The sequence below is a fragment of the Solanum dulcamara genome, chromosome 10 (assembly GCF_947179165.1).
Source record: "Solanum dulcamara chromosome 10, daSolDulc1.2, whole genome shotgun sequence".
NCBI lineage: Eukaryota > Viridiplantae > Streptophyta > Magnoliopsida > Solanales > Solanaceae > Solanum > Solanum dulcamara.
In genome coordinates, this window is record NC_077246.1 from 71,028,362 (window position 1) to 71,052,805 (window position 24,444).

A 24,444-nucleotide genomic window follows, 5' to 3' on the forward strand; every position below is an offset into this window, starting at 1 on the left:
AACAAAAGTTTTTCTCCTTACGAATCAATGAGAATTTTGTGTTATAATAAACGTGATTTTGCTATCCCATTATCATAGAATCAACTCACTGAAAAAACGTGTGATAGAAAACATATTCTCCTTGAAATACTGAGAAACTTTTTAATTTTTTTCATGTGAAAACACTTTTTTCCTTTCTCATTGATTCACTCAAAATATGTGGGAAATATTTCTTCTTTCTCCAAAAGAAGCAAATATGAATTGGGACTGTTATAAAGACAACAAAAAATAAACATTCAATTTGATCAAAAAGGAAAAATGAAACTAGTAAAAGGCAAAAACAAAATATAGAGCTGTTAGGTAGTGACTAGTATTATTTGAGTGGATGAGAAGGTTTTTTAAGAAGAAGACACTAGAAGTCACATGCATGCACCACTACAATAAAGACATCAAATGACAGCTTATTTCCTCTTATTTTTGCCTAACACTTATTTGGCAAATGATTTTGACATCATCTTTTTATAATTCTGGGAGAATCTTAAATAAGATTGAGAAGTACTTATAATAATTAATTATAACAAATTCATATTAGAAAATGGCATAAGAAAGGGGATGATAACTTTTCTAACTACCACACTATGGTCATATTTTTTGTCCATTAATTTGATGTTTTTTGTCGTTGGTTTCCACTTTCCCACTTGAGATATTGGGGTCTGATTAGTATTCACTTCTGTCTCAATAGCCCCCATTTCCTCCACCCCAAACCCTTATCCCGATGGACATCAATTTTCTATAATATGTGTCGAGATTATATATAAATATTTTTAAATTTGTTTAATTATAAATCACACACAAAAGAATAAGTAAAAATCAACTTATTTCTTAAAAATATTTTCCTTTCGTATCAAACGCATCCTATAATACCTTCTTGGCGTGTGTTTGTTCCCTCTTGTAAGATAGTTAGATTAGTCAAATTGTATCAATTGGAAATACTCAAGAATATATCTACGTTCACACATAAATATTATACAATTAAAAATATAGAAATTATCTTCATTTCCAACTTGCACATAGGAAAGATAGAAGGAGTCAAAATGAACTAATGCACTTGTATCATTCTCCAACTATATTATATTTCAACTAGAAAGTATGCATTGAACTTTCAACATTTAATCTCTTATATAAAGCTCATTTGATCTAAGGGAGATAATATATAACTAAGGGGAAAAACAAAAGATGGCTAAGTTCATTGAAGATAAGAAGAACAAGAATGGAGATCTATTCATAAACCTTGTTTCTAATGGTAAGAGTTAAATATGCAGAATATATCTAAATATTATTTTTTATAATTTTAAATATGAGAGTTATCGAAGAAATAATGAAATATTCTTTTTCAAAACGGACTATAGCTAAACATAACATAACTAGCTATTTTATCCATTGTTTCTTGTGGAAAATCTTCTAATGGTAAGAGTTGAAGACTATCTTGTACATGTCTAGAAAATTTTCACTCTTTTTTGTATCTCTTAATTTTCATTATAGAAACACTATTCTCTTGAAATTATCCATCTCATCGAATTTCTAAAAGTTTAAGCAGGTAGAAAAAGCCCATTAGTTTTTATAACTTAAATATGTCATCACTGTCTTTTTTTGTATATTGACTGATCTGGTTGATCAGTCAAGAGTTGTATTTTTTGGAGGTAAGGCCTAGCCCCCTCCCCCTATGTAAGTTTTTACTGGAATACAATGTGCACTATTAACATATAGTTTAATCAAATAAATAAATAAATATGTATTCTGATATCATATTAAAATGTGTGACCATTTCATCTTATTGCAGTATAATATATTTGGTAGTTATTTGATAATATTTGGTTGCATATTTGTAAGGAAACTAATATTTGGTTGCATATTTGGTAGCATATTTTTAAGGAAATAATTAGTTTTCCTTAATATTTGATAGTATATTCGGTAGGAAATAATTAGTTTCCTTATTTCAATATTGTATCACATATATATTTTCCCTTGGAGGAAGGAATGAAGGCAAGTCAAGATTGTATAGTTCTTTTCATGGTATCAGAGCCTCTACGATCTTGGTAGTGAATCAAAGAGCTTCCGCTATCGGCGGGCGACTATTACCCATATATGCCTCCCGTCTGGCCCATGGTTATGTTAACAAAAGTAGGATCAATGTTATATTTATGAATCTCATATGCAAGGGAAGAAAATTCAGTCAGTAGGGGCGTGCCATCAAGCCGACCCTATCCATATAATTTCTAGGGTTGTTTTGTGTCAACCCTATATCCTTCAGTGTTTGTGTAGCACCGTGTTATCTTTCCGGTGACTACTTTCTCATATCCAATTTGCGTAGCACCGTGCCATCTTTTCAGTGACTATTTTCTTGTTTCAGTAGGGTCGTGCCATCAAGCTGACCCTATCCATATAATTTCTATTTTCTAGTAAGGTCATCCTATCAAAAAAAAAAAAAAATCATCGTAAATTTTCATGGTTGGTGAGAACGTACCTCCTCCATCACCACCCAAAATTGAGTCTAATTCTCCCTATTTTCTCGGCCCTCAAGATCGATCCGGGGACTATATCACGCCTACTCGTTTCAAGGGCGACAATTTCGAAGAATGGACAGCTGACATACAACCAAAGGTCTCGACAAAATTCAGTTTGACTTCTTGCTTTTCAAGTTGGGCATTTTTGATTCCCATGCTCCAACTTGAGGGGGGTATTGCAGTATAATATATTTGGTAGTTATTTGATTATATTTGGTAGCATATTTGTAAGGAAACTAATATTTGGTAGCATATTTTTTAAAAAATAATTAGTTTTCCTTAATATTTGATAGTATATTTGGTAGGAAATAATTAGTTTCCTTATTTCAATATTGTATCACATATATATTTTTCCTTGGAGGAATGAATGAAGGCAAGTCAAGATTGTATAGTTCTTTTCACATATGTCTTTAGTCTTTGAATTCTAATACAAGAAATTTCTTAATAGGTTTGGGAATCCTTGTGCTTGTAAGTAGGAATTACATGAGATCTATATAAAGGGGTTGTAATTGAGGATTTTTGTATAATTATCTAATTCATAGTGGAGAAGTACTCTCTCTGCTTTCACCCTACGATTGTAGGCTTAGTGAAACCTCGTTAAATTCTTATGTTATTTTTTTCTGTAATATTTTCTAGTATAATTGTGTGTTAGCTAGTTAACTCACAAAATTTTTCACAACATCATCTAAAAGTTCAAATTATTAAACTTTACGCTTTTTAATTTACTTAATTACGTCATCAACTAAATATTTTCTTGATAAAATTTGGATGTGTGTTCAATTTTGTCAGAACCATCAAGAAATGACCAAGGACCAGCAAGAGATGTACCACTAGGAGATGACTTGGGGCTACACACATATATACCAGAGGAAGACCAAGCTGGTGCAGCAACAAATATACCACAAGGAAAATCTTCTAAAGGTAAGAGTTGAAGAATTTCTTATATGTCAATACAATAATAATATAATATTGTTGTTATATTATATTTAGCAGTAATAATAAATATGAGTATTTATAATCAATACTCTATATAAATATAAAAATTTTAGCGACTCTGAATGCAATAAAATTAATTCAATTACAGCTAAAAGGAAAATATATTATCACTAAATGTCTCTTTTGTTATAGTGTGTGTCTATAAAAAAAATTCACGCTTTTTTTCTTATCTCATTATTAGTATAGAGACACTATTGTGTTGTTTTGTGTTGAAATGATCGATCTCATCGAAAATATATTATTTCTCTTGTTCCTAGTTAGCCCACGATCTTTTGAACTATCATCTAAAATTTTGAATTGTTAAAGATAACTCGTTTTTATTTATTTAATTGCGTCTTCAACATAACATTTTCTTGAAATACTTTTAATATAATATATATGTGTTCAATTTTGTCAGAACCACCAAGAAATGATGCACAAGGGCAAGGACTTGTAGTAATAATAGGAAATAATACACAAAATCAAGAAGAAGAGAATACTATTGCTCAACAACAAGGCCAAGGACTTAATGAATCTATTGGAAATTCACAAGAACAAAAACAAAAACAACAAGAAGAAAATAACGATGATGATTATTTTCAACCTCTACCAAAGGGGTTTGTACCTGAACAAAGATCAAAAAATTCAAGACCTCCAGGCCAAAGACCAGCTCCTAAACCTAAGACTGGTTGAAATTAATTAATTAATACAAAGCTTGGGAAATTCCAATGTTGTGATATTATTTCAAGAAACCTAGCTATTTTAATTTCTTTGTTCTTTCGTTTGTATTGCTCATCTTTAATATTGTACTGGCTAATTTATTTTTAAAAGAATGTCATTTTAATCTTGATCGGTCATACCTTCTTAAAAGTTCGTTATTTCGCCTTTCACTACTAAAAACAGGTTGAAAATCAATGGTCAAAACCTTACAGATAACTTCGATATTTTTTAATTAGAATCGACCCAGAACGGACTTAACAGTGTCGGATTAATGTGGATCGAATTTGGTGATCAACCGATAGACTTTGTTAGTTCTAATCGAGGGACATTCGATGGTTTAATTAAATTCAGTTTGCCCAATTTTTATTTAAAAGACGTTGACTTAAATGAAAATAAAAAAAATTGAGTTTTTATATAAATTTATGAGTCAAGTTTTACATTTTAAAAATGATCGAAACTACAATTTGAAATTTGAAATTGAAGTTGAAATTTTGTGCAGATTTCATAAACAAACACTTATTTCGAATCAAAACTTGAAACTGGGGTCTCAAACCAATAGCCAAACACTTAGTGTGTGTTTTATGGAGGAAAACATTTTCCATAAAAAAATTTCCTACATTCCTAATGTTCGGTTGATCAAAATTTTGAAAAAATATTTTTTCTAGAAATCACAAGTTCCTTAAATATGAGGAAAATAGTTTTCCTAGAAGAAGTAGAGAAAACTATTTTCATAAGTGATTTTTGCATTGATCATGTCCTCTCCACCCTCCAACACACCTCATATTCACTTCTGTCCCAATAGCCTCCATCCCCTCCACCCCAAACCCCTATGCCGACCTACATCAACCTTCTATAATATGTATCACGATTATATATAAATATTTTTAAATTTACTTAATTATAAATCACGCATAAAAGAAGAAGTAAAAATCAACTTATTTCTTAAAAATATTTTTCTTCATATCAAACACATCTTATAATACCTTCTTGGCGTGTGTTTGTTCCCTCTTGTAAGATGGTTAGATTAGTCAAATTGTATCAACTGGAAATACTCAAGAATATATCTGCGTTCACACATAAATATTATACAATTAAAAATATAGAAATTATCTTCATTTGCAACTTGCACATAGGAAAGATAGAAGGAACCAAATAGGCACCTTGTATAAAAAAATGATTTACTAACAACTTGTAACGTTCTCAACTAAATTATATTTTAAATAAAATAAAAAGTAGTATGTATAATATTGAATCCTCCAACATTTATTCTCTTATAAATCCCATTTAATCCATGGGAGATAATAGCTAAGGAAAAAAAAACATTTTATTTCATATCAAACCTACCCAATAATACCCTCTTAGACGCCAGGCAATCATGTTGACATCTTGTAAGATAATGGTTACTCTCTTGTTTTTTTCCGGTTGTCATGATCATATATATTAAAAATATTTATTTTAAAGTAATTGTCAATTTAAATAATTAAGAAAAAATTAATTGTTTTTTTTTAAAATTTTGCTCTTATAAATAATTATTCTAGAATTAAGAGGCATAAATATAAATATAAATTAAATAATTAATAAAAAATATATTAATCAAATAATATATTAATTTATTCTGTCAAATTTTATCATGACAACTAAAAAAGGATGAAAGGGAGTAATTGAATAGAATAATATAAATTGAATAGTCATAATTGTATCAAATTGATAGTCAAGAACGTCCACTGACAAAAAATTACCCTCATTTCACAACTTACACATAGGAAAGATAGGAATCATGTGAACACTAATTATATACTAGGGCCCCTTATATAAAATAATGATTTATGAATTAATGCACTTGTATCATTCTCCAACTATATTATATTTCAAATAGAAAGTATGCATTGAACCTTTCAACATTTAATCTCTTATATAAAGCTTATTTGATCTAAGGGAGATAATATATAACTAAGGGGAAAAACAAAAGATGGCTAAGTTCATTGAAGATAAGAAGAACAAGAATGGAGATCTATTCATAAACCTTGTTTCTAATGGTAAGAGTTAAATATGTGGAATATATCTAAATATATTTTTTTATAATAAGAAAGCTAAATTAAAGAGTTATCGAAGAAATAACAAAATATTCTTTTTCAAAACGGATTATAACTAAAAATAACACAACTAAATTGAAACGGAGAGATTATCATGTCTAGAAAAAAATTCACTCTTTTTTCTTATTTCAATTTTCATTATAGAGAAACTATTGTGTTGTTTTGTGTCATGAAATGATCAATCTCATCAAAAAATTTAAGGAGATAGAGATTATGCACACACTTTTTTGAAAAAATCTTATACATAATGTATTTACTTAAATATGTTTTCAACAAGCTCTTCTCATATTTGCTTTGAAATTATATTAAAATATGTTATTTTTGTCTTGATTTCTAATTATGTCATATTTTTCCAGAACCATCAAGTAATGACCAAGAGGCAGCAAGAGATGTACTAGAACAACCAGGAAATAATAGACAAAATCAAGAAGAAGAAAATATTATTGCTCAACAAGGCCAAAAAGTTGATGAATCTGAAGAAAATTCACAAGAACAAGAAGAAGAGGAGGAGAATGATAATGATGAGGAAAGAGCAAATTTTTCAACACCTCCAGGTAAAAGATCAGCTCCTAAACCTAAGACTGGTTGAAATTAATTAATTAATTAATTGTACAAGCCTTTGAGAATTCCAACATTGTGATAAATATTTCAAGAAACCAAGCTGTTTTCTTGGTTTTTTTGTTTGTTCTGCTCATTTTTAATATTGTAATGGTTAGTTCGTTTTAACAAGAATGTCATAAAAAATAATTTAATTTTAAAATTCTTTCCTTCAACATCAGAAGGTTTAAAAATTTCTATTATTTTCTTAAATTTTTAATCTTGGTTAGTCACACCTCTTCTTTGTTAGTTCGCCTTCCACTACTAAAAACAAGTCGAAAATTGAGGGTAAAAAACTCATAGACGACCTCAATTTCTTTTATTAGAATCGATGGACTTATCAATGTTGTTTAATGTGGATCGTATTCAGTCAACCAACAAACTTCATAAGTTCTAATCAAGGGACGTCCGTCAATTCACTTAAATTCAGTTTGCTCAATTTTTATTAAAAGGTGTTTAATTAAAATTTAAAAGATCGAGTTTTTATATAAACTTAGGTCAAGTTTTACATTTTTAAAAAGAAGTTGGAATTACAATTTGAAATCTGAAATTGAAGTTAGAAATTTTGTGCATCTTTCATAAATAAATGCTTATTTTAAATCAAAACCTGAAATTTGGATCTCAATTCATATAGCCAAACACCTACTTAGGGTGTGTTCTATGGACAAGTTCTCTCGGTTGACAAAATTTTAAAAAATATATTTTTTTTAGGAATCACAAGTTCCTTAAATATGAGGAAAATATTTTTTCTAAAAAGAGTAAAGAAAACAAATTTCATAAGTGATATTCTATGTTGATTATGTCTTCTTTACCCTCTAACATACCTCAGCTTCCTCTCGATCTCAGTAGTCTCCATTACCTCCACCCCAAACCCCTACTCCATGTCAACCTCTTATAGTATTTGGCTTTATTATATATAAATACTATAAGATAATATTTTTTGCTTATATATCGAATAAAAGATAGTAAGAAACATTTTGTAACGTCCTTTCGATCATTATAGGTAGACCAATAGTAAAAAAATTGTGTCAGAAAACTTTTTGAGTAGTTAGAGGCTATGTCAAACTAGTAGGGTTATTTCCTCTTTTCAAGTGTTATCGTCAGATTCCTCGTCTTTAGTTGGTATGATAAGATTGTTTCAAGACTTATCTTCCGCATTTCTCTTATGTTGATTTTTATGTTATTCTAAGTCATGCTAATATTATGCTAAGCGGCTTGTTTAGGATCTCTCGAGATCCTATTTGCCGTGTCGCGTCTAGGATCTAGTTTGGATCGTGACAGGGTTAGTAATTGGTTCTCACTCACAACTAATCAGAATCGTGACATATTTTTAATAAAAAAAATATTTTTTAGCGTACCTAACACACCCTATATACCTTCTTATACTTCAAACAGGTATATTGACCCAACGTATATTTATTCCCTCTTGAAATATAGTTGAATATAGAATAAAATAATTAATTAGTCAGATTGTTTCAAATTGATAGTACTCAAGAATATGTCTACGTTTACATATGAATATTATACAATTAAAAATATAAAAATTATCCTCATTTCCAACTTGATAGAAGGAATCAAATAAGTTCCGTGTATAAAATAATGATTGACTAACTAACAACTTGTAACGTTCTCAACTAGATTATATTTTAAACAAAAACTAGTACGTAATATTGAATCTTTCAACATTTATTCTCTTATAAATCTCATTTGATTCACGGGAGACAATAGCTAAGGAAAAAGGAAAAGATGGCTAATTTCATCACAGATATGAAGAAGAATATTCAAGATTTGTTTGTATACATTGTTTCTTGTGGAAAATCTTCTAAAGGTAAGAGTAAAAACTATCTTGTATGTGTACCTTTTTGAGATACAGATAAAAATGATAATTGGGTCATTAAAGACAAAGGCAATAACTCAGGTCTTATCATCTCTATATTTGTTGGACTAAAATAATCTAAAAGTATTTTTTTATATCTCATGTGATATTATCAGGCGATATATTTACAATAATGATCTTAGAGATGGGTGAGGCCTTGAACTTTTGATCTTGTTTGCCTCATGGACAATACATCAAGTTTTGGCAATTGAAACTTAATGAATTAAAGTTTGGCCATGAGGCAAAAAGCGGGTCAAAAATTTAAGACAATGCAATTCTGAGATCATTGAGTGTAATTTTTCTTTTCTTTTTTTAATATTATCTGTTTTAAATCAAATTTATATGATTTTCCCCAAAAGATCTCACATCTATTAAAAGGATCACTACAACTTAGATGTAATTTTGTTTTTTTAATCATCGATGTGATGAGACTTTGTTCATATACACCTAACAATATCTAATATCATATGAATAACTCCTAGTTGAATTTGAAAGAAGTGAAAAGAATTAATTAGGTAGGCAACTCCATTTCCAATTTTAAGAAAATCAATTGTCTAACTATAAATCTTATTGGAAAGAGATATATTATTATGTGAATATTATAACATCAAGTAGTATGACTCCAATACGTCCTTCACGTACGACATCCTATTCTCTTTCGAGAGCGAAACTCAGGATATATATTAACTATTAGGGTTGTACAGGGTAAATTGATAAATCGCACCAAATCAACAAATCGAATCAAATCAGAGAAAAAACTCGACTAGTAGTTTGGTTTGACTTGATTTGGTGTTTGGAAAAAAAACCCGACCATTATAGGGTTGATTTGGTTTTAACTAAAAAAAGTCAAATCGAACCCAAACCGACCCGATTATAGATATACTACTTTTAAATTATGTTATACATAAAAATATTTATTAAAATGTAATCTATAAATATTTTTAAAATTTTTTTCATAATTTTTGTTTTCTTTCTTACATTTAGATTTGGACTTGAGAAGCCCATCTAAATAATATACAAAAAAAAGCCCATCTTATAAAGTTATATTATAAAGTTAAAACTTCAAACAATATTCTGCCTCTATCTTATATGTTGATATTTTGTAGTAGAACTCTTTTTAAGAAGCACTGCCCTGTGCTTTTTATTAGATACTATGAAAAATCTGAGAAACTCGAAAAAACCCGAAAAAACCTAAAAAATTTGAGAAAAATTGATATTGAAAAACCCGACTTTTATTGGTTTGGTTTGGTTTATAAATTTAATAACCCGGCACAAATGGTTTGATTTGGTTTGGTTTGTAAAAAATTCGAACTCATCCGGTCCATGTACACCCCTATTAACTATGATATCATGCAAAAGTTCGTGTTCATTTTATTTGTTATTTGTATCTTGAATTTTCTGAATCCTAATTGTATACATTGAAATTTTATAGGAGTAGGTTTGAAAATTGACCCTAACTTTTTTTATAAATCCGTCGCTATGTTGTTTCCCATCTCAATGAGTTCAGAAACAACACTTTTCTCTGCATCATCATAGAATACTTCCACATATCCACTCAGAGGAAGGTGTAACTAAGGATCTTTATTTATATATAGTGAAACTCTTTCTCATGTTTTTACCCTTCGAATGTAGATTAGGTCGAACCTCATTATATTATTATGTTATTTTTTGGGGAGGTGGGGTGAAGATAGAGTGGGGAGTCGGGGGGGGGGGGGTTCAAAATAGGAACTTTAATTATCTAGATAGTGTGTTTGAATTTTTATATTTATTTTTTTAAAAATAATAAAAAATTTAACCAATCATACAGAAGAGAAACAGAGATAATAGGGACCGTGTTGAAAAGTCTAGTTTCGTTCATAAAACAAAATATACGAAAAAATGGATATAGTATAACCGTTGAACTATATTATTGACACATTTTTATTTATTTGATTATTGCGTTTCTGGCATTTTTAAAAAATAATATGATTGTGATGTACCAGACGAAAATGCACAAGGAGAAGAGAATGATGATAATGGAGCAAGGGCAAATGTTTCAAAACCTCCAGGCCAAAGACCAGCTCCTAAGCCCCAGACTGGTCGATAATAAATTGATTAATGTTGTCATTATTATTTTATAAAGAAGTCAGTTCTTTTTTGGTCGAAAAATAATTAATGCTATGCGATTGTGATTTTTAATCTGCTTCAAAAAAAAAATGTAATAGAAAATAATTTAATTGTACAATTACACCTTATAGGTAACTTATTATACATTCAACTATGATGTACCATGTCTCGAAATTAATAATTTCTCACAAGGTTGTCAAGATTTGTTTTAATAAAAGGTTGTTATTGAACCTTTCAATTCTTAATCTCCCTATAAAGCTCATTTTGATCCTTTGGAACTTGGAAAAAATACCAAGAAATTAAAGAAAGAAAGATGGTTAATTTCTTCACAGATACAAAGAACAAGAGTCAAGATCTGTTTGTATACATTGTTTCGGAGAATTTTCAAAAGTTAGTAAGAGTTGAAGATTATCTTGTATGTCTAAAAAATTCTATTTCTTCTTCGCCTTAATTTTCATTATAGAAACACTATTCCCTTGAGGTTTTTCATCTTAACTAAATTCTAAAAGATTAAGCAGCTAGAATGAGCACACTTTTATGACTAAAATGTCTAGTCTAATATGCTCCTTCACGTGCGACACCCTGATTCTTTTTTGAGAGACAATTGGTGGTGAACTCAAACTTAATTAGGGAATTTGTCTTGTCATGCTCCGAGCCTATATTCTAGACATGACCGGCACTCAAAAATCATTATTGATTTTCAAGCGAATTCTTGTCCCGACTAACTGCTCAGTGGAAGACTCAACTCAATAGAAACAAAATCATAAGTGTGAACATTTAAAATACATTAAAAGTAAACTCACACATTTCTAAAATAAGTCTCTGAATATATAATGAAATACTGTTTAAAAACAAACTCTGAAAGGTTTAACAAACTCCACTCTATCTCTGTTTATGAAGCCTCTAAAATTCATAAGATAGGTACCGGGACAGATCCACAATTACCTCAAAAGGACTTCTAAAAGAAAGAATGACTGAACTAAAAAGAGTTCCTCCGAAGGCAAGGAAGTCTCACCAACAAGCTGGATGAAAAATGATCTTCAACGATACGCCTGTTAATGATCTCTGACACCAGTGTCTACATCATAAAAAGATGCAGCATTGAATGACATCAATACATGAAATACACGGTATGTAATATGGTAGAATGAAACAATATAGCTGAACAAAAGATTAAATATAACTCAACTGTGAAAGACTATGATCATGTAGCGAAAATCAGTTTAGCTTACACAAGTAAAATATGCAATAAAATCAACTTAAAATAATATATCTTTACTTTCTTTGGGAGTTTCTCTAACCGAAAATCATCACTATGAGCCTCGTGATGATACAACGTCTGCCCACGTTGCCAGGGTCATCCTATAAATACCTTTTCGGGAGGGTACCCTAGACGTAACCGGCACCCGAATGCCATTTCTGACCTCCGAGCGAACCACCTGGTCCAGTCACACATTCATTCAATCACATTCTCTTAGCGGAAACTCAATTAATGAAATACTATTCGCAATATGAGGGCCGAAGGCCAAGCATTCACCAACTCAACAACAAATATAATAAGACTCCTCGAATTAACCGTTCAACCTCCCCACGCTCCAGTCTATGAAGCCTCTATCCAAGTCTAAAAGGTGCCAATGACAAGTCCATGGCTACCAACAATCAAAATAAAAGAAATGACAACAAAACTGTACAAGAAGGCTCAAGATCCTCCGGGAACTAGAAGGACTCACCAACTAGCTGGAAGTGTATGTGGATCTTCAACGGAGCGCCGGTTGATGATATCTAGTACCTGTCTCTGCATCATGAAACGATGCAGGCCAAATAACGTCAGTACATGAAATGTACGAGTATGTAAAATGGCCGGATGAAACCACATTAAGAAAACATCAATATCAACTCAGGATCTCAACTCATACATGTATACATGACAACTCACTCAAATGTCCTAAGTCCAACAAGAATAGTTTAGACAGGACTAACTCATAAGCCACTTAACTCAACTGACTTGGAGCACTATCAAGGCCTAAATGGGAGTTTCTCTTAACCGACAACCATCACCTATGAGCCGGTGATAGTACAACAATCAGACGTTGTTGCCACGTCCGTCCATACCTTGCCAGGGCATGAACGCCTCCCTAATCATGGATACCATCGATTATTCAAGTCCTATCATTTCAGTACAGTAAAAATGGGAAACATCCGACTTTAATGATTCGATCCCATGAGAAGCATCCGACTTTAACGGTTCCATCCCTACCTACGTTGGCGGCGTAGTTTCTGGGGTTCGAGTATGGACTATACTCTTACCCGCTTCGGTGCTCGATACTCCTCCCATGACTCTATGCTCATAAGACTCCCTCCAATCATCTCAAACAAGCCCTCACGGCTAGTTTCATGTGGAACATCCACTCATCAACTCTATCCTCATTCTTAACTCAATTTAAGTCATGATGGCAAGTCTCATTTAGGATCTTGTCCCCTCGTCAATTCTATCCTCCAATTAACTCAATCAAGCCTCATTTAGGTAAGCATTTATGACATCTCCTCAAGACTCATCACAACTCTATGACTTTAGCTCAACAATTCAAGTAGAATAACACATTTAAGGAAAATGACTCAAGCAACATAATCACTTGGCTAAAGAGATCAACAAAACATAATAACAAGTCATCTCCATCAACTCATACTAACATGAAGGTTTTAGGAGTTTCTTAGCTCAACAACATCAATACATATGGCATTAAATAAATAAGGGACAAAACTCATTCAAACATGAATCATACCAAGAAAATACATTTTTCATAGATATCTAACCTCAAAGCAAGAGTAGGACACATGGGTGGACTTAGTCCATGTTTTAGATAGCTTTACATACCTTAGTGAAGACTTGAAGAAAACCTTGTGGTTGGGTCTTCAATGGAAAACTCAAACCTTGAAGCTCTTGGAACTCTTCTTGTTGGAGAAAGATTTGGAGAGGAAGAAGAAGAAGAGAGAGAGAGAGAGAGAGAGAGAGAGAAGAGGTTTCTAGGGCTTTTAGAGAGAGAGTGGGGGCTGAAGAAATGATCCCAAAATAATCTAGGGTGATACATATATAATTTGGGGCAATTCCCAAATTGCCCCTTCTCAAAAGTTCTGAAAAATAGGCAAAATTGCACCTGGCGCGATAGTGGCGCGTCGCGCCATTGCAGCGCCAGGCTGAATACGCCTAAAACCCGCACACCCTGTAGTGGCGCGCCATGCCAGAGACCAAACTACTGAGGCATGTTTCTGGCATGATAGTGGCGCGTTGCGCCCTTACAACGCCAAGGCCATTATTCTGAGTTCTGGGAATTTGGCCTGAAAAACCCTGCACAACTTTTAGTGGCGCATCGCACCAAGGACCAAACTACTGAGGCATGTTTCTGGCGCGATAGTGGCGCATCGCGCCCTTACAGCGCCAAGGCCATTTCCCCAGCAGTTGCAACCCAGGCCAACATGAAATTCCTGCCGTGCTAGTTCATCTTAGGATCGTCGTATCTTCTGACTCCGAACTCCAAAATTCGCATTTTTGGTGGCGTTGGAAAGAAGACTCGACGATCTTTGATTTAATAGATTTTGGGCCACCTAGATCATCATCTATTAAAAGATAGGGTCGTTAAAAGTCGACCCTTATATGAACTCATCCTAAACTTAGCCACGGCGGATCTTTTGGACTTAGCTCGGTCCTAGGGGTCCTTGGTGACCCCACATCACCTCTAACACTGCTCAGTCCCTCAGAGACTCATTTTGACTCACGAATATACTTCAAGATACTCGGGTTCGACCCCTTCCGAACACAAGAAGAGTCCGAATCTTTGGAAAAATTTTGAGGGGTGTTACATAGGCCTTCTCAGAGGCAAGTGAAGAGTCTCCCGAATTGCGGGACGATCATATCCTATTCTGGATACGTAGTTTATGGGACTTGATTTATCTTAATATTTATCCAAATCGATGCTCAATACTACTCCCAAATCATGCAATAAATGCTTTTACTATAACTGTGAGTAAAACACTTAAAATATTTCTATTAAATTTCTTTAAAACTTTACTCCGACCGGCTCAAACATCTTTCTCAAACTTATTCTCAAAATAAAAGAAATACTTACTACTGTAACTTAACCAACTCTAAAAATCATGTACAAAATCAATAATGGAATCTTCACTATTTAAGCAATGCACTTGGAATACCCGTGTTCCCTTAAAAACTCTTATTTTACTCTTAGTTTTGAAATACTCTTTCCTTTGAATCTGAAAATCAATGTAGAATAACAAGCCATGAAATAACTGAATTTGGGTTCATGCGGAAATAATCAAGAACTACAATTCAATGATCAGAATTATGAAATTAAGCACATTCCCAATAAACGTACCTAAAACTCAATAAAAAGAATCAAAACTCATTCGAAAACTCAATGTGAATTGGGTTGAAGCCCTAACTTAGACTTTTACTGACTAAATATAGTTGTAGGTCATGAGGACGAACTTAGTACAATACTTTGATTAGCCTTACATACCTGAAAGAAAGATGATCGAAGGACTTGATTAATATGCTTAAACCCTAGCTTTTTCTCCTCTTCAATCCTTGTTCTAAATCTAGTAAGTGTCTTATGAAGAAAAAAACATGTAGGTTACTGATAAGAGGTCTAATTTGGTCCCCAAATGTCAGAATTTTGATTTGTAAAGGATGGACAAAAACCAAACTACCCTTCATTAAAATTGCTCTGGTTGTCTACGGATCGTCCTACGGGCCGTAAGAACTCCTACGGGCCATAGAAGACCCCTCGTGAAAGTTGGGTGTCCAAATTTAAACTTACTAGAAACTGCCATGTTGGGTGTACAAGCCCTTTCTATGTGTCGTAGAACCTTTGACGAGTTATGAAAGATGCTCATCAAAAGTACTGAGTCTTCTAAGGGTTGGGGGATCACAGATACTTCTACAGATCGTAGACCTTGTTATGGGTCGTAGATCCTGATCGCAGAAATGTGGTACAATTTTCAGTAGCTACTGAAATTGCAAGATTGGGTCTACGAGACCCTCCTACAATTTGTAAGATGTGGCTCATGGAATGGGTCTTAGACTGGGCCTCACAGTCATTTCTGCGGGCACCTCCTAACCGTAGAAACCTCTACGGGTCGTATAAGCCACTTGTAAAGGAGTCTCAGAAATTAATCTCAAATTTTCACTAAGTATGGTGGAGTTCTACGAGTCTCTCCTATGGTTTGTAGAAGGATCTCAAGCTGTAGTTGGCACCCGTGGAACTCTTTTGATTGAGAAACTCAATTTTCCTCTGGGTTCTTCGAGATTGATCTAAGCTAGAATATTCCAAGTGTTACAAGAATCACTAAGAAATCATGATAGAATGATTACATTGATCTTCTTGATAGACAGTGGGTCTTGCTCAAAAATCAAGTTTTGAACCTAGAAGTGAGTTCTAATTTCACTAGAGATAGGAGGAGGATTTGATGTTAGAATCTTGTTAATAATTTGTAGTTAGTGATTAATTAAGATGAGAGAGCACAATTGAAATGCTTTTAGGATACTCTCTCTGTTTGTTCTGATTTGACTTGATACGAAATTTAAGTAATGAAATTTTTTGAATCTTGTGGTCTTAAATTAATGTTATGCAGATCGATCTTGTGGCTTTAAACATGTTATGTGGAAAGTTAAATTTAAAAAATTGTTAAAGAAAAGAGAAATTCTTTTGAAAACAGACTTAAAAAAATTAAAATAAAGCAAAGTAACTTTTATACGCACCAAACACAAAAAGATAAATAAATAACCAACTTATTTCTAAGAAAAACATTTTCCATCGTATCGAACTCACCCTGTAATACTACCCTCTTAAACGTCAAGTAGACATGTTGACTTCTTATAAGAGTGGTTGAATAGACTAACATAAATTAGTCAAAATTGTATCAACTTGGTAGTCAAGACGTCCACACATGAACACTACTATTAAAAGTTAAAACATTAACCCCTATATCCAACTTGCACATAGGAAAGATAGAAGGACTCATGTGAACGCTAATTATACAATAGGTCCACTTGTATAGAATAATGATTTACGACCCAACACACTTGAATCATTCTCCAACTATATATTATATATATTTTAAATAAAAAAGTATGTATTGAAATTTTCAACATTTAATCTCTTGTAAAGCTCATTTGATCTAAGGGAGATAATATATAATAGCTAAAGGAAAAAAAGAAAAAAAGATGGCCAAGTTCATTGAAGATACAAAGAACAAGAATGAATATGATCTATTCATAAACCTTGTTTCTTATGAAAAATCTTCTAATGGTAAGAGTAAATACTATCTTGTAATATGTAATTATTTATCATGTTAGAAACACCCCTTTTTAATAGGCATAATACATAAATATGTCCTTTAACTTGGCTTTAACTGGCATATATGTCCTCCAACTTTGGATGTGCACAATTAGACACTTAAACTTGTTTAAAATTGAACAAATTGACACTCGTGCCCTACGTGGCAAAATACACGTAGGATGCCATGTAAGACACAAAATTGCCATGTAGGACACCATGTAGGACGAGTGTATCTATTTATTTAAGTTTTGGATAGTTAAACATTCTTGACTTTGTCTTCAAATTCTTTAGATTTTATTACTTTAGCGATTAGTTAATGAAGATCCAACTACTCTTTTTATAATGCGGGGGAAAAATTAGTTAACCGACAGAGTTCGTCAATTTTATTAAATAAAAGAAATATTTGAGTTAATTAATCGAAAGAGTCCATCGATTATATATTTCACATTTCAAATATCGAGAGTCAAATACTTGAACTGCAATATTTTAATTTGTTTTTCTTGCTATGTCAATATAAAAAGAATAAAGGACAATTATGTGAAGGAGAGGGTAGTAAGAATAGTTGGTAGACAACAATATCCACATATATATGGCCACGTGAATTAAATTGAGGAATAATTAAAAAAAAGTTGGATTGCGGAATTTCTTTTCCAGTCAAAGTACGTCAACTGTCATATTAAGAATATTTTAGTACCAACACGCTGTCACGTTTTCTATCTCTCGTTGTGTTTGAATATGCTCCTTCACGTGCGACACCCTGATTCTATATTTTACGCGTGACAGATACTCGAAAATTATTACTGGTTTTCAAGCGAATTAATATCCTGATTAACAATTCAGCGGAAGACTCAACTCAATAGAAATAAAATCACAGGTGTAAACATTTAAAATATATTAAAAGTAAACTCACACATTTCTAAAATAAGTCTCTGAATATATAATGAAATATTGTTTAAAAATAGCTTTGAAAGGTTTAACAAACTCCACTCTATCACTGTTTATGAAGCCTCTAATATTCATAAGATAGGTACCGGGATAGATCCACGGCTACCTCAAAAGGACTACTAAAAGAAAGAATGGCTGAACTAAAAAGAGTTCCTCCGAAGGCAAGAAAATCTCACCAACAAGCTGGATGGAAAGTGATATTCAACGATATACCTATTGCTGATCTCTGACACCTGTGTCTGCATCATAAAAAGATGTAGCATCGAATGAAGTCAGTACATGAAATGTACGGTATGTAATATGGCAGAATGAAACAATATAGCTGAACTAAAGACTAAATATAACTCAATTGTGAAAAATTATGATCATGTAGCGAAAATCAGTTTAGCTTACACAAGTAAAATATGCAATAAAAGCAACTTAAAATAATATAACTTTACTTTCTTGGAGAGTTTCTCTAACCGACAACCATTACTATGAGCCTCGTGATGATACACCGTCTTGCGTACGTTGCCAGAGCCATTCTATACCTTGTCGGGATATAGGACAATACTTTAACTTTTGGATCCATCTAATAGGTCTTCTCAGAAGCAAGTGAGGATTTGTCTGAATTGCGGTACGATCCTATCCTACGCTGGCTACGCAGTTTATGGGACTTGAGTTAACTGAACTCTTGCCTAAATCGATGCTCAATTACTAGTCCCAAAACATGCAATAAGTGCTCATCCTATAACTGTGAGTAAAACACTCAAAATGTTTCCTCGTAACTTTTTTTTAAACTTTACTCTAACTGGATCAAACTTCTTTCTCAAACTCATTCTCAAAATAAAAGAAATACTTAATAATGTAACTTAACCAACTTTGAAAATCATGTACAAAATCAGTAATGCAAACTTCACGATTTAACCAATGCACTTGGAATATTCGTGTTCCCTCAAAAGCTCTTATTTTATTCTTAGTTTTGAAATACCCTTTCTTTTGAATCTGAAAATCAATGCAGAATAACAATCCATGAAACAACTCAATTTGGGTTCATGCGGAAATAATCATGACCTCCAAATCAATGATCAGAATTATGAAATTAAGCACATTCCAATAAACGTACCCACAACTCAATGAAAAGAATCAAAACTCATTCTAAAACTCAATGTGAATTGGGTTGAAGCCCTAACTTTAACTTTTACTGACTAAATATAGTTGTAGGCCGTGAGGAAAAACTTAGTACAATATTCAGATTAGCCTTACATACCTGAAAGAATGATGTTCTTGGTGAAAATTGAAGGACTTAATTAATATGCTTGAACCCTAGCTTTTTCTCCTCTTCAGTCCTTGTTCTAAATCTACTAAGTGTTTTATGAAGGAAAAAAACACGTAGGGTACTAATAAGGGGTCTAATTTAGTCCCAAAAATGTTAGGATTTTGATTTGAAAAGGGCGAGAAAAACCAAACTACCCTTCATTAAAACTGCTCTAGGCCATCTACGGATCGTCTTATGAGCAGTAGAGGACCCCTCCTCGAAGTTGGATGTCCAAATTTGGACTTATTAGAAACTGCTATGTTGGGTCTACGAGTCCTTTCTACAGGTCTTAGACCCTTTGATGAGTCGTGAAAGATGCTCGTGGAAAGTACTGAGTCTTCTGAGGGTTGGGGGTGTACGGACCCTTATATGGGTCGTAGATCCTGATCGTAGAAATATGGCGCAATTTTTAGCAGCTACTCGATTTACAAGGTTGGATTTACGAGACCTTCCTATAGTTCGTAAGATGTGGCTTCTGAAATGGGTCTTAGACTGGACCTCATGGTCATTTTCTAATTATAGAAACCTCTATGGACCGTAGAAGCCACTTGTAAAGAAGTCCCTAAAATCTCAAACTTTCACTAAGTATGAGAGGGCTCTACGAGTCCCTTCTACGGTCCGTAGATGGATCTCGAGCTGTAGGTTGCACCCGTGGAATTCTTCTGATGCAGAAACTCAGTTTTCCTCTAGGTTCTTCAGGATTGATCTAAGATAGAATATTCTAGGTGCTACAAGCTGAATCACTAAGAAATCGTGATAGTATGATTACATTAATCTTCTTGATAGATAGTGGGTCTTGCTGAAAAATTAAGTTTTGAACCCAGAAGTGAGTTCTAATTTCACTAGAGATAGGAGGAGATTTGATGTTAGAATCTTGTTAATAATTTGTAGTTAGTGATTAATTAAGATGAGAGAGCACATTCGAAATGCTTTTAGGATACTCCCCTGTTTCATTTTATTTGTTCTGATTAGACTTGGCACGAAATTTAAGAATGAAATTTTTTGAATCTTGTCTTCTTAACTTAATGATATGCAGATCGATCTAGTGGCTTTAAACATGTCATTTGGAAAGTTAAATTTTAAAAAAATATCAAACAATAAAAGAGACAATATCTTTTAAACAAACTAAAAAAAATAGATTTTTTTTAAAATAAATAAAGTAATATTTATACGTAACACAAATAAATAAATAAATAACCAACTTATTTCTAAAAAAAACATTTTCCTTCGTATCGAACTTGCCCTATAATACTACCCTCTTAAACGTCAAGCATGCATGTTGACTTCTTATAAGAGTAGTTGAATAGACTAACATAAATTAGTCAAATAGTATCAAATTAGTAGTCAAGAACATCTACGTTCACACATGAACACTACAATTAAAAGTTAAAACATTACCCCCAATGTCCAACTTGCATATAGGAAAGATAGAAGGCCTCATGTGAACGCTAATTATACAATAGGTCCACTTGTATAAATTAATGATTTACGCCCTAACACAATTATATCATTCTCCATCTATATATTATATTTTAAATAAAAAGTATGTATTGAAATTTTCAACATTTAATCTCTTATAAAGCTCATTTGATCTAAGGGAGATAATAATAGCTAAAGGAAAAGAGAAAAAAAAGAAGATGGCCATGTTCATTGAAGATACGAAGAACAAGAATGAAGATGATCTATTATTCATAAACCTTGTTTCTAATGAAAAAATTTCTAATGGTAAGAGTAAATACTATCTTATAATATGTAATTAATTATCATGTTAGAAACACCCCCTTTTTAAAACTATCTTATGTGTGTGTGTTCAAGTTATAGATAAAGATGATATTCTGGCTCATTTCCATATACTTGTCTATAAAGTGTCAATTGGACGATTCAGTCGGTTATTTTTAAAAAATTATATCGTTTCATTTTTTGGATATTTTATAATATATAATCAAAATTAGATTTCGGTTTCTCTTCGATATTGGTACAGTTCGGTTAATTAATTTTTTTTTACTTTTAAAGTATCATTTCAAATTATACTACTATTAAAATATTTTTTTCACAAGTATATTCAAAGTTCTCCAATTCTTCACAAAAGAAGTCAAGAATGTAAAACATTATTGCCGTAGTGTTTGATTTGATCTTAAACATTTAATAGGAGTGTTTGCATAGATTTTTTCGTATTGTTTGATGGAGTATCTATTGTAGTATCTTTTAATTTTAAATTTAATAAATTAAAGGATAATTAAAGAGTAAAGTCCCAAAGTCGTCCAGTCATCAGAGACATAGGAGCTAGATTATATTTATATTTGAAAAATATTATAAAATATATTTATATATTAACAGTATGTTAAATTTAATATATAAATACATTTACATACATGTAAGGTTATTTGGAGCCAGTTCGATTTTTTTTTGTTTTTTTTATAAATTAATAAGACCATCCCATTTATTCGGGACGACTATACATTTAAATAAAAGTTCATAATTTTATTGAAAAAAATGAGATAAATCAATTCGTTAGATACGGCCAGTTCAATTGATTTTTCATATTTTTTTGATACCACTACTTGTCTAGCTAAATCATTATCGTTAATAGTAATTAATGTTGGATAAAAATAGCCTAAATATTTTTTTTATATGGTGTGATATTATCATGTGATTGTTTTGATATATCGACAGGGATGGTTCCATATAGCTTGTTGTATGAAAGATCTAGATAAGTTAATTCTATCAAGTTATATTAACGAGTTATAGCTACCACGTCTAGAAATTAATGAGTTCTCACATGGTTCTAATCAAGCTCTATTATAATTTCGACGGGATCAATAATAATTGATATATATGTATGTGTTCAAGTTAACTCACAAAATCTTCCGTAACATTAATTAAAAACTTAAACTATTAGAGACTAACACATTTATATATATATATGTTCAATTTTGTCAGAAAATGACCAAGGGCCAGCAACAAATGTACCACTAGGAGATGATGACTTGGGACTAACAATAATACATGTGCCAAAAGAAGACCAATCTGAGCCTGAGCCAAAAAGTGATGTACAAGAAGAAGAAGAGGAGAATGATGATGATTTTGAACCTCTTCCAAATGGAGCAAGAGCAAGAGTTTCAACACGTCCAAGCAAAAGACCAGCTCCATCTCCCAAGACTAATTAATTTTGTGACTACATATTATTTCAAGAAATCCAATTGTTTTGTTCTGTCGTAAAAAGAATGTAAAACGAAATAATTTATTTATTTTAGTTTAAGATAATTAAACTTAAAAGTGTATTTTATTTTTTAAAATTATGCGTCCAATAAAGCATGTTTGATTAGGAGATATCACTTTGGGGATCGGACGAACCTTAATATATAAATAAAATCTTTTCGTTTTAAGAAAATAATAAAAATAAATAGTAGACAACTTATTGGTCTGAAATCATTGAAGCATCTAGTGATAGCATCACCCTTTTTAAACCAAGTGAGTTTGTTTATTGTTTAAGGATGCCTTTTTGAAGCTTCAGATGGGCTGATCAGAAAGATCATGGATACCACTAAAAACATTATAAAACTTGAGGGACAGAAAATCCACGGACAGAGTTGATCCAAAAAATTGAGGGAAAATTAATTTAGTTGATCGTTTTTTTTTAAATAGAGGTTGAATGGTAGAATTATTATTCAAAGTCAGAGAAAATATTTGGGGGTAGATTTCAAATAGCTACATTTTTTTATGTATATTTTTGAAAAATCGATCATGTCCGTCGATTCTTAAGGTCAGTTGTCTCTAAATTTTAACCAACTCTATCCGTCAGTTTCATGAAATCAACGAAGATTGTCTATGTACAGTTCATTAATTTTATATCAATTTTTTTAGAAAACTGACCTTGTTAGGCAATTTTCAAGGTCGACTGTTTCTTGATTTGTCCATCGATTTCGTGCAACCAACAAAGACAAAATCAACAATGTACAGTATATACATCAATTTTCTTTAGAAAATCGATCTTATTCGGCAATTTTCAAGGTCGTTTGTCCCTCAATTTTAACTAACTCTGTCCGTCAATTTAGTGAAACCAATAAAGACAAAATCGACAATGTAACGTTCATCAAATTTTCGTTAAAAATTGATCATATTCGTCAATTTTTGACCCATGTTTTAGTTGTGTGAGAATGGCCCTATTAATCTATTATTAGAGAGAATTTATGCTTTTTCAACTTTGTTGACATTGTTTTCAATTTTTTTAGATTTCTTGAAGATATTACTTTAGCGATTAGTTAGTCAAAGATCCAACTACTCTTTTGATAACCCCTAGGAAAATTAATAAACCGACAGAGTCTCTCAATTTTATTAAATATAAAAGAAATATTTGATTTAATTAATCGACAGAGTCCATAATTTATTTCACATTTCAAATTTTAAGAGTCAAACTATTTGAACTTTAATTAATATTTTAAATTGCTTTTCTTACTATTATATTAATATAAGAAGAATTACAATATATAATACTCCTTGCTCATTTTTGAATATAAAAATTTTAATTTAAAAACAATTATTATAGTAACTAAATTCAATTTAACTCTAAAAATTGACCAATTTTACTCTTGAAAAGCAAAAAAAATAAAATGACAATTATGTGAAGGAGAGGGTAGTAAGTAAGAATAATTGGTAGACAACAATATCCACATTTAACATATTCAATTTAATCTCACAAAGTACGATCTGAAAAAGAATAGCATATATACATATTTAAATTATCTTTTGATAAACTCTCGGCTTAAAATATCCATATCTATATATATTATAAAGGAGAGTAGTTTGTCATGAGGCTAAGCCAAATGACAAGCTATGAAAAAGCTACTTGACAATTTTAAGATAAAATTAATAAATATTGTAGTAAAAGTTTTTAATCTAAGTATTTAAATTTAAAAATATTACACTTTTAGAAAAAAAA

The 24,444-nt window shown here is 31.7% G+C and overlaps 2 protein-coding genes across 3 annotated transcripts; both read left to right on the top strand.

Annotated features, from left to right (window-relative positions):
- Positions 1–1,127: 1,127 nt before the first annotated feature.
- Positions 1,128–10,983, top strand: LOC129871038 (uncharacterized). 2 transcript variants are annotated; one of them, XM_055945902.1, is made up of 4 exons: positions 1,128–1,282; positions 3,333–3,464; positions 6,688–6,885; positions 10,787–10,983. In XM_055945902.1, exons 1-4 carry the CDS (start codon positions 1,216–1,218, stop codon positions 10,888–10,890), a joined length of 501 nt encoding a protein of 166 aa, XP_055801877.1. In that variant the 5' UTR covers positions 1,128–1,215; the 3' UTR covers positions 10,891–10,983. The 2 variants fall into 2 exon arrangements, with proteins under 2 accessions (XP_055801877.1, XP_055801878.1); XM_055945903.1 differs by lacking the exons at positions 6,688–6,885; positions 10,787–10,983 and adding an exon at positions 3,937–4,375.
- Positions 10,984–21,069: 10,086 nt separating this feature from the next.
- On the top strand, positions 21,070–22,835 carry LOC129871143 (uncharacterized). The gene is made up of 2 exons (XM_055946028.1): positions 21,070–21,230; positions 22,446–22,835. The coding sequence occupies exons 1-2, from the start codon at positions 21,143–21,145 to the stop codon at positions 22,670–22,672; spliced, it is 315 nt and encodes a 104-aa protein (XP_055802003.1). The 5' UTR covers positions 21,070–21,142; the 3' UTR covers positions 22,673–22,835.
- The last annotated feature ends 1,609 nt before the right edge of the window (positions 22,836–24,444 follow it).

What these genes read in the sequence shown, in the direction of transcription:
- LOC129871038 (XM_055945902.1), top strand. Translation starts at nt 1,216, where the DNA reads ATGGCTAAGTTCATTGAAGATAAGAAGAACAAGAATGGAGATCTATTC. An exon ending in CATAAACCTTGTTTCTAATG is followed by an intron (nt 1,283 to 3,332) that starts GTAAGAGTTAAA and finishes CAATTTTGTCAG; the next exon opens with AACCATCAAGAAATGACCAA. An exon ending in ACAAGGAAAATCTTCTAAAG is followed by an intron (nt 3,465 to 6,687) that starts GTAAGAGTTGAA and finishes ATATTTTTCCAG; the next exon opens with AACCATCAAGTAATGACCAA.
- LOC129871143 (XM_055946028.1), top strand. Translation starts at nt 21,143, where the DNA reads ATGGCCATGTTCATTGAAGATACGAAGAACAAGAATGAAGATGATCTA. An exon ending in TAATGAAAAAATTTCTAATG is followed by an intron (nt 21,231 to 22,445) that starts GTAAGAGTAAAT and finishes CAATTTTGTCAG; the next exon opens with AAAATGACCAAGGGCCAGCA.